The sequence below is a fragment of the Echiichthys vipera genome (genome assembly GCF_963691815.1).
Source record: "Echiichthys vipera genome assembly, chromosome: 15".
NCBI lineage: Eukaryota > Metazoa > Chordata > Actinopteri > Perciformes > Trachinidae > Echiichthys > Echiichthys vipera.
Genome location: NC_139840.1, coordinates 22,806,777 through 22,818,263, shown reverse-complemented (window position 1 = coordinate 22,818,263; position 11,487 = coordinate 22,806,777). Strand labels below are relative to the sequence as shown.

Below are 11,487 nucleotides of genomic sequence, written 5' to 3'. Positions count from 1 at the left end.
GATGAGCTGATAAAGTTACTGAAAACATTCATGCTCACAAGGTAACAGACCCTTTTAATTTACCTTTTTAATATTCTAATATTTTCAGTCAGTTTTTACCTTGAAGTTAAACACAAGCATGTTCCTTAATTATTTATTACTACTGTTATTACTGTTTTCTGAGATTTATTTTCCACTGAGATATGATTGCTGAAGTTCTCAATGAAAAAATATCCACCATTAAAGGCCCACTGTGAAAAAATACACCTGTGGAAAATCACACTATTGTAGTCTCTCAAATAAAATGTTTTACTCTTTTTTTGGAGAAAACCAAAAACCATTCAGCTCTGTTGTTTTTTGGGGCGACTGAAGAAGTCTGAAACAGCTTCAGGTTAGCAGCAGGAAGAAGGTAAATGGCCAAATGGGTATTTTTATGTGAAACAACAGCAAGATTCAAGCAGTTCGTACATTTTAAAGAGAGGACGATTGAGTTCATCCCTGTTATTTGACAGAGTTTTATTAATATTTGGATGATGAGAAGAGGGTTTGTTGAACAATTAACAGGATAATCAGAAAAAAATATGAAAACCGACTCAAATCTTAATATTAATACATATTTATGAGAAAATATTATGGTTAAAGTTATCATGAAATACTTTTGCAGTAAAATGGAGATTATTTTTATATAATAATTCTATTAGAATAAGTTATCTTAAACAAGGAATAGAACAACATAAATAAAAAAACGTGCCTCTACGTGCACCTAGAGCTTGTTGATTGTTTCGCAAAACTTGACCTCGCCCGTATCATCCTGTCCACTTAGCGCTAGCACACGCCACAGATCCCCCCCTCACACATGTTACAATATCACGCCTCAAGCTAGGCATACGCTGTGTGACGTTAGCAGTTGCTATCTATGAGTAAGTTAGCCAGCCTATCTCTGTGTAAACTAGCCATCCTACCTCTGTGTAGCATGTACTCCATGCCGTTTATCGATGAGAGAAGAGACGGACGCGTTCACAGGAATCTGGTGCACACGCACTGATGAGCACTCGTTGGGAGGGAACTGAGGAGCTCGTTGGTAGAGGGGGAGGGGCGTGACAGTTGTAAACATTCGAAATTTGACTGAGTCAACTCAATCTGCCAGACTTGGCGACTGCAGCTTCATTAATGTTCGACAAGAATTTGCATGAATATCGTATCAAATCGTATTCACATAGAGTCATTGGGATGAGCTCAAAATTAATTTTAGTAAGAAAGAAATGCCTACTAATAATTGGGAAATGTATTTTCGGAAAGTTGCATGACCCAAAAGGCACCCGTCTCAGAGAATCACCCCAAATGATAGAAATCATCCACACGCAGCATTCTTCCTCCTGACCACCAGGAGGCACCAGCAGGAAATAAATCTGCCACAGGGTTGTCACAAACATGCAACATGCAATATCCATACACGCACAATATCAACCTTTAATGTGGTCGGCTTTGCAAAGTAGATGAGAGGTAATCATAAATGTTGCTGTGTTCCTGAGGTCGATCAAACCGTCTTTGATGGTAAACTGAAGACAAACACTGAGTCAAGACGGTAACTGGAGTTCAGTCTCATAAAGAGACACAATAAACAGCCTGTAGCGTCTATAATAACATTTTAGTGCACCTCAGGTGACCTGCAGCTGTAATATACCATATATTAGTCACTCTGAGTGCTTGAATGTACCTGAGTAAGATTAAACATTAGTGTTATATTGTTGAAAGCTGGGGTGCAGCACTTTTTCTTCCTGAGACAACCAACATCAACACGGCTGATTTTGGCGAGATTGTTTTTATTTTGTTTTTACTTTATTGAGAAACTACTACTAAGTTGTCAAGTTTTTTGGGGCTCATAAGAATTCAGCATCTTTAAAAAAATTAGGGCAATGTTTTCAAATCACAGGTTAACGCTTGTTTTAATGTTTCAGATGGGGACAAGTGGTTGAAGATGAATGAATGAATGAATGTTGTGTCATAAGTGGACATCTGATAAATATGATGAGTCAGAGGTGTGAAGATAACAGTCTGGAGTTTAGTTCAGGTGAAAACAAAGACTCGTGATAAGAAACATATTCTTCATAATACACAGCCTACAATAATAAAGCTCAGGTTGAATCAAATAATCATTTACTGAGTGTAGCAGATACTTCGGTATGGTTAAACATTAATGGTATATTGTTAAAAGCCGTGGTGCAGCCCTTTACATTTTTTAGATGACCAAGGACATGGCTGATTTTGGAGAGATCCTGAGGAACATTGGAGAGTTTGGATTATTCCAGAAGCTTACTCTCATTGCACTTTGTTTTCCAAATTTAGTTCAAGCTTTTATTTTTGCAAGTTTTCTTTTCATCGAGTCGGATCCGGAGCGACACTGTAACACAGACTGGATCCTTCAGGCGGACTCTAACCTGACCACAGATGAGCAGCTGAACCTGACTCTGCCTCGGGACGAGGATGGGACCTTCAGCAGGTGTCGGATGTTCGTCCCTGTGGACTGGGACATTGGTGCCATCAGGGAGTACGGACTCAATGAGACCACAGGGTGCCAGAGTGGATGGGTGTACGGAAACATGCTGTACGAGGCCACCATAGTCACTGATGTGAGTGATGAGTGTAGAAACTGGAGAAATGACCTGCAGGAATTGAATGGTGACCTTTTTTAAACTTTCTTTCTTTCTTTACAGTTCGATCTAGTCTGTGACAACGCTAACTTGGTGGCAGTGGCACAGGCCGTGTTCATGGCCGGTATTCTTGCTGGTTCTGTCATATTTGGACCTTTTGCTGAATCGTAAGTGTCTTGTGGCTCATGTGTTTTTCATCTATGGTGGGAAGATAAAGAAATAATATAAAACCTACCTACCCCTATCAACAAGTCATTGGTGTGTTTTTATTTTCAAAGCTACTCTTGGTAAAGTTTCTCCCTCTTTATCCTCTCTTTTTAATTTACATCATGTAACTCCTAAAGTCAGAACTGAACTGTGAACGAAAGCTTTGGGGTTTTCTGCACCTGCTGCGTTTAATAATCTACAGACTGATCCAAAGCTTCAAATGATATTAACACTGGATGACTTCACATCTTTGAGTCCAAGCTCTCTGTGTACAGTATAAATGTTTAATGTGACCGTTTGAATGATTTTTCTATGTGCTTTTATGTTGAAACTCTTGTGTTGCTGCTTCTTTGTCAAGTCTCCTTTGGAAAAGAGATATAAGATAGATAAAAGAAATAAGAAATTAACAAAAAACAGATACAATTTTTTGCCAACACTAAACTCAAAAGTAACAGGAAATTATCCTTGAAAAGTCTTAATATTGAATTTGTTTCCTCCCCAAAATGCCTTAGATGGTATTAAAAAAGAGTCTGAAATGTTGCATCTTGCACATGGGTACATTAGCTGTCATGAACGGTACGGGGAATAACTCTGAGGAGTAGGACCCAAATGCAGACACGGACAACGAGTAAGATTTAAACAGATATTTAATCGACGAAAAACCAGAAACAAACAAAAACCAGGGAACGGGAAAACAGGAACAGGGTCCGGGTGAAAACGAGGGGGAAAACCAAACACGTTGATCAGGAGACGAAACACTAACGGATGGTGCGGAACAGGAACTCGGGAAACTATAACAAAAGAGACAAAGAAACGATTAACACAAAACAAAGCAACACGGAAAGGTAACACAATCATCAAGTAGGAAGCCAACCAAACGAGAGACACAAACCACAAAATAGCAACCGTGACGTGGGTCACATCCGGCTATTTATCCAGGCGTTGACGAGGAGACGAGCCACAGCTGGGCGAAACCACGCCTACCAGCTCCAACAGAACAAACACACAGGGAAAGACATAAGCAGGGAGACAAACTCATACAAAAGGAAGAGGGAAGGGACCGACAAGACCTGAATCCTGACATTATTTATTTTACTGCTGTGTGTCGAACAGAACAGAAGCACCTTTTTATTAACGCTATACCTTTAAATATCAGGGAGGCCAGCTCGCTAAATATTTTAAAAGAAAGCTAAAAAATGTATCTCTTCACTCTAGCTTTTAACTAATTCTGCTCAATTTCAACCTTTTTTGTAATGTTAATTTAGTTATTATCTATTTTTAATCCTAAGTCTCTTCTTAACCTTACTTTTGCTAGAATTATCAAGTGGGTTTTATCCATGTGAAGATGTAGTCTTTGTATTTTATTCTTAACTTATTTTATTTTAATCTCTGGGTTTTATCTTTCATCTTATTTCACATTTGGCACATATATTCCTGTTTTAATGTTAATTCTGTGACTTTATAATGTGAAGCAATGGGATTTTTCTTTTTCAGCACTTTGGGCTGCATTTAGTGTATGAAAGGGGCTGTACAAATAAAGTTTATTATTATTATCATTATGCTTTTATTTACCTCTTTCTGTTGCAGGTTTGGTCGCAAACGAGCGTGTCAAATTCCAGCGGTTACAATGTTCGTATTCACAATAATAACTGCGCTGTGCCCCAACATTTACCTATATTTACCATCCATCTTCATGGTGGGACTGGGAGCTGGAGGATATCGAATCAACTGTATTATACTGAGTATGTGCGGTTTACTGGTAAAACCTTTTATTTAATCACACGTGGCATCGATTTTTTTATCAGAAACTTCCAAATCAAAGTAACACAGGACTTTAAATGTTTTTAAAGAATCTGGCAATGATATTATCATTTAAAGCTTTTGCAAAAACTGAGGATTCAAAATGATCGTAAAAGTAAAATATATGTAAAACATAACATATGGTTATTGACCACCAGTTAGTTAGTTTGTTATAAAATGTGTTAAAGCATCTTTCCAATAAGTCTTAAAGGATATGTTTTAATGTGGTGCAAAACAAGACAATGCCAATCAAATTTTGATATAATGAATTGTATATTTTTTTGTTTTTTAAGCCACCGAGTGGATCGGGGCGTCCAAAAGATCATGGGGAGCATGTGTGACGCAGCTTTTTGGTGCAGTCGGACAGTGCATCCTCGCCGGTTTGATCTACGTCATCAGAGACTGGAGACTGGCTCAGTTGATCACCCCAGCTCCTCTTGCAGTGCTTGTTATCTACATATGGTGTGCATTAACTCTTTTAAACTGCCTTTTTATTGTGTTTTTTTTGTTTGTAAATTATTGATTATTTGATCTGTCACTTCCTTGTTTCAGGTTTATTCCAGAGTCGGCCCGATGGTTGTTGAGCAGAGGAAGGACAGAAGAGGCTAAACAGCTGATTGTAAAAGCAGCCGCCATCAACAAACGCACTGTTCCAGACTCTCTCCTGGAAAAGGTACTGACCCCTCACAATGTCTTTCCTTTCCATTATTCATAAAAGTAGTTATTACTTCTTTAACCAATCCCAGTAAACTATGATTTGATATGAAAAACATACAAACTGTGTGCAGGAGTGTTTCACTAGAGACTCTTCCTGTTACAGATCGGTGTAAAAGATGTTGGAAACCACAGAGGAGGCATTAAACTTCTCTTCAGATCACCTATACTGACCAAATATATCTTCATCATAATACTGGCATGGTGAGGTAACTTCTTAATGCTGCACTACTCTTATTAAATAAGATAGTATATTTTATATTTACAGTAGATGAAATGACTGATGAAATCTAAACCACCATCTCTGCAGTACCTCTCAACTCTATGGAGTATTTTAGTACCCTTTATCTCTTCAGAATCGAATAGATTTTTACCTATTTTAAACAGTAAAAAACCTATATATTTATATATCATATTATTAAAAAATTGTATGGGAAACATTTGTACACATAGGATGGGGGCTGACACAAACCACTTGCCATCGTGGTGCATCGTAGTAGGCTGGATATTTTGTTTTTAGATTCAGATTTTTATTGTCATTTCAAAGACAACAAACAATCAGACCACCACACACAAAATACATAAATAACTAAATAAAATAAATAAGGTAAAATAAGATAGAAGGGCGACATGATTTCTTTGAACTTTGCTGGAAATATTTGGGATAGTGTCAGTGCACAACTCGACAAAATATACAGCATAGGTCCGGTCGTTTTTTCACATTTTTATGCAGAATCGTTACATATTATACCTTTTAAACATATTATTCAACAACATGGCAACTACAGTGATCAGTCGTTAGCACTTTTGCACTTGTGTGTCCTCTGCATGCTCCAGTTTCTACTTGCAGCTCAATATGTTAAATGTGCAGATTCAACCTCACATTGGTGATATTTCAATTATATTTCAAAAAGTGGTGAGTAAGGAGGTAGTTTGATGCTGCAGATTAGGTGACCAAAATCTACAGCAACAATGCAAAGGTTAAAAGGCTGTTGTGCAGATGTTAGGATCTAATTTTGGACATTCAGAGCCTCATCCTCTGCATGACTAATGTGTTTATTTTCTGTGTTTTGAACTCAGGTTTTCACTGAATCTTTCCATCTTCTGCCTGTACTTCAATATTGGAAACTTTGGGTTGAACATCTTTATGACACAGTTCTTGTTTGGTGCTATTGAAATACCTGCTCATATACTGTGCATGTGGCTGCTGGAGGTTTTTGGCAGAAAAATATTACAGGTATCAACACTCGTGACCGGAGGACTCTGTTGCATACTTATCCTAGCTGTTCCTCAAGGTAAACCCTTTGGCACAATTGAGCAAAATGCCAATTTAATTTCCTGTTTGTCTCATAATCAACTTTTGTTTTTGTGATTTGTTTTCTCAGGGCAGGCCATTGCAGCCACGTCTTTAGCGGTTGCAGCACGTTTTTTCCTGGTCTGGGGAATTAGTATATGTAATGTTTTTGTTCAGGAGTTGTTCCCAACATCGGTCAGGTAGGTGTTCAGCTTTATGTGCGCAATTAAACAGCACTGAAGATGTATTTGATAGTTTGTATTAACCCTCTTGGATATCTAATGAAATGGCTTGACACATGAAGAGATGGGTATTGAAAGGTTAACACAGTCAAAAACAGACATTTTAAATTGAGTTTATTTGTTGATCCCATAGAAATAGAACGCAATACAAACACGCTGCAGTTCCTGTAACTACTTGATAAGAAAAGTCAACTCTTGTTTGTTTCGTGAAGCTGCATCAGTATGAAATGTCCAGTTTGCATTAGCAGGAACGTCAGCTACACAAAAGGCGTTTCGTCACCTTGCAAATGGGTTTACACAAAAGTACTCATCTCATCTCATCTCATCTCATCTCATCTTCAACCTCTTATCCGGGGTCGGGTCGCAGGGTCAGCAGTGTGGAGATCTAATCCCTCCACCTGGTCCTGGGTCTTCCCCGAGGCCTCCTCCCAGCTGGACGTGCCTGAAACACTTCCCTAGGGAGGCGCCCAGGGTTCATCCTTACCAGATGCCTGAAGCACCTTAACTGACTCCTTTCAACGCAAAGGAGCAGCGGCTCTACTCCGAGTTCCTCACGGATGGCTGAACTTCTCCCCCTCTCTCTAAGGGAGACTCCAGCCACCCTCCTGAGAAAACCCATTTCGGCCGCTTGTACCCGCACCCTCGTTCTTCCAAATGAACGATACACATAAGAAAAGGCTGCTGCTCTGACAGTTGTGCTGCATTGATCTGAATGGGAAAGTCCTTTCTATCCAATTCAATTTCTACGTCTCCCCCCTGTATGTTTGAACCAAGCTCTTAAAATGTGCTCTTTGCTATAACTTTCCACTCTTCCCCTTTCAGACAAACAGCCACAGCTTTTGGAGCCATAGCAGGAAGAGTAGGTGGATTATTGGCTCCACTGCTCAACATCTCGGCCCGGTACCACAGGTCCATACCCACCGCAGTCATCAGCGGCCTCACACTGATCAGTGGAGCGCTCTGCCTCCTGCTCCCAGAAACCAAGAGAAAAGAGCTTCCTGAGTCAACAGAAGAGGCAGAGAACAGGTGACTATCGCAAATAAATCCCATCTTTATATATATATATGTGTTATTAGACAAGTGGATGTCTCTTACATTTCATGATTTGCTCCCTGATATCTCTCTACTGTTCTTTGTCTTGCAGAGACAGGACCCCCGTAAACACAACCAGCTGTTCACATTCAAATGCAACCAAGCTGTAGATGTGTTCAAAATGCAGAACTCTTCATCGTGTCATATAAACAGACAACCAACTGTCAAAAGTTACTATACTATAAAGTGGTTTACACACAAAGGTTTCTTACCATTTCACTTTGTTTTCTTTTTCTGCTTCATTTCACATGAACTGAGATGTTATTAAGATGTTAATAATGAACTATATTGTTCTTAGATAGTGTGATTTTATGCACTTTAAATATAAACATGATTGAATCAAATGTGTCGTACATCTTACCATTAAAAAGTAAGTGAATAAAACCTTTTTAACTAAATGTGACTGTGTCCAATGCACAGTTTACTTCTACCTTCGATGGCACAAGAGAGTAAACTATGATAACTACATAACATAACTACATATGACTACAGAAAAATAATAATACACACATCTTAGGCAGTCATATACGAGCAAATTTATTTGGAAGATTTACAGTAAATTAATAGGAAGTTAAAGATATTTTAAGAAGAGGTAGATAAGAAAAACTCCACTCTCATGCATTTTTCTGTACATATAACAACGCAAAGTAATGTGCAGATATTTGTGTGTATTCCACGTATCTATGATAGCACGAAAGCATGAAACAGAGTAGAAGATGGTGCACATAGGACTTTAAGCCAGGGGAGCCAGGTTCAATCCCTGCACTAGACCAGTCCACGACCTCTTTTCTGATCCTAACCAGTGTTTTTAATGCCCAACCCTAACGTCACCTTTTATTGGTTAAATTCAGTCACATAACGTTGTTGCACTTCTGGTCCAGCATAAACTTTATTGCTGTTTTTAACCCTTTTGTACTCTTATCCTTTTTTCTCATACTTTGTAGGCTATTTCTACCTTATTTATTGATTTAATAGCATTGTTACAGGATTATTTCACCCTTAATCTGGTTGTACCTGTACAATTACAATAAATACAGTATATTCTAATGTATTTCAGTGTCATGGACTACTAGACATGACATCGACTTTTTACCATTGTTGATCTCCCTGCACTCTTGTGCTGATGTGAAAATGTTACCACATAAGCAAATGATTTACATACTGATGTTATACATGGCTTATACAGATCAATTATAACATAACTTCAGTTTACCAAATACTGTGATTGGTCCATTTTACTTTGGCGCTCTGAGTTGTCAAACTTTTGCTTTTAGCGCCTCATAAAATAAAGGGTTGCCCTTTAGTTTGAACTATAATGTGTCTGGTGTTTACATTTAAGCTGAACTTCAATGAGTCATCAAACAAAACTGCTGCAGAGCTCAAAGTCGTAACTTTATGACATTAATCATTAATCAACAAATTCAGTATACAGCATTTTCATATGAGAATATTTACAGTTTTATTTTCCAGAATGCATACGGACATTTCACAGCCAAATTACACCAACACTTACTCTTGAAAGCCTTATTTTTATTTCTCTCATGCAAAATTGCTTCAAAAATGTACGGTTATTCAGCAAACATTACATTCTTTGCTTCTCTTTGAGTTAACTTTGAAAGAAAAAAAATGTTATGACATAAAATGCATTGATTTTGCAGCTGTAATGTAAAGACTTATACTGTATTTTACCTTTATGTTACAGATTGTGTTTGATACAAATTTCCAAATAAAACGTGACGGTAAATTAAAGCGTTCCTGTGTTTAGCTCATTAAATTTTAAGTGATAATCATATTCATGCACTTAAAACTTCCTTTTTTTAAAGACGTCTTAATACAATATTTTTGTACATTCTTTTACTTTTTGTATCACATCATGTAAACAGTGCTACTTTTACCCGAGCAAATCATCCATCCAGCTACTATTTGTGACTGTTTTCTCAGTGCTGTTGTTGTCAGACACTAAAAGACCGTCCACAAATACATTTACGTCACTCTGCTCCGACACTGGAAGCAACTGAGGTGCTGATGCAAAGATGTCATCGCCAAAAAGATCTTTTAGAGCTGAAGGAGCAGCAGTAGAAGACGTATCTGAAGCAAGTAAATCACTCAGTGAGTTGGAAGCGGCTGTGGTGGACGGTGACACCGTGAACGCATCACTGACTCTGAAGATGTCATCTGGAAAGGCAGTCAGTTGGGTTGAGGAGGCATCGGCTCCTGCTGGATGAGGCGCATTAACAGGAGGTGACTGAGTGAACAGAACGTCATTTGAGCCAAATATGTCGAAGTCTGCACCCTCATCTTTTGTCTGGCTGTTTGCACCGAAATGACTTTGGCTCTCATCTTGGTGTACAGGTGCTGAAGCGGGTACGAAAGGCTGATCTGTCAGGCCGAGCATCCCATCGTCTTCCGCCGATATTGGGTGGGAGTCAAACAGGTCCAAAGACACAGTGGGAGCAGCTTCGGACACAGCTAGGTCACTCAAAGAAGATACAAATACATCACCTGGGTTGTTTGCAAACATCTCCTGACCAAAAAGATCAGAGGAATCTTGAGAAAGTTTAGGGTTGAGATCAAGAAGCGATCCTCCGCGCAGGTCTCTTTGTCCTACGTCTGATGCATCAAACCGTTCGTTTGGCTTTTGTGCAGATTCGGCCGTGTTTATCTTAGTGGCCAATTGGTCAACAGGGTCTGGACTGACACTGTCCCCAAAAGCATCATCATTAAATGGAGCACTCAAAACTTCATCACAACCTTTCTCAGCTATTGAGTGACTGATCGACCTCTCAGGTGCTTGGCTCATGGGATCTTTAGACTCAACTTCTCCAGGATCAGGTACGGACAGGACACTGCTTTGTAAGTTTGTTTTTTCATCACCAGTTTGTTTTGTAGCTGTTAGGCCATCTCCTGTTTCACTTGTTGGCATCTTCAGTAGGTCGGATGGCTCTGCGGATTCACTTACAGCCTCACTTATGCTCATTTCCGTTGTGTTAGGCTCAGCGTCTTCCTTCTTCCGTCCAGCTTTATGTTCCTGAGGTGGTTCTTGAAACATTTGGCCCTCCCTCTGCATCTCTTTTGTAATGACCTCCTTTACCTCCTCTGTCTCTTTGTCCTCATCGCGTGTTTTGTCATTTCTTTCATCTAGCGTAGCTGATTTTGGAGTGTCCTCAGTCTTCTCCGAGGATGACTGAAACAGTCTTCCTAAGAGACCACCACTGGATTTGACATCTGGTTTCTTGGCATCTTTTGGTTCAACCTTGTTTGTTTTGTCACTTCCACCTGATGTGAAGAGCTTTGACAGAGGACTCTTTCCTTTGGACCAGGATCCCAGTTTGACTCTTGTCTTTTCAGCCTGTTTTGCAGAACCCTTCAGAGAATTCGTTCTTGCAACAGGCTTCCTCTGACTACAGCCACTTTCTTGGTCATCGGCTGAAACAGTCTTTTCAAATAGATTTTTATTCCTCTCAAGACTGGCCTCTCCTCCGTCCTTCTGCTCTGCAGGACTCTGCGG

General features: G+C 39.2%; 1 protein-coding gene across 1 annotated transcript; it reads left to right on the top strand.

The window, feature by feature from the left end:
* Window positions 1-2,234: 2,234 nt before the first annotated feature.
* Window positions 2,235-8,089, top strand: LOC310958216 (solute carrier family 22 member 13-like; the record flags this gene model as incomplete). The annotated part of the gene is made up of 10 exons (XM_083929065.1): window positions 2,235-2,609; window positions 2,694-2,797; window positions 4,425-4,579; window positions 4,931-5,099; window positions 5,190-5,310; window positions 5,458-5,555; window positions 6,432-6,646; window positions 6,737-6,845; window positions 7,710-7,913; window positions 8,032-8,089. The coding sequence occupies 10 exons, from the start codon at window positions 2,235-2,237 to the stop codon at window positions 8,087-8,089; spliced, it is 1,608 nt and encodes a 535-aa protein (XP_083785191.1).
* Between the last annotated feature and the right edge of the window lie 3,398 nt (window positions 8,090-11,487).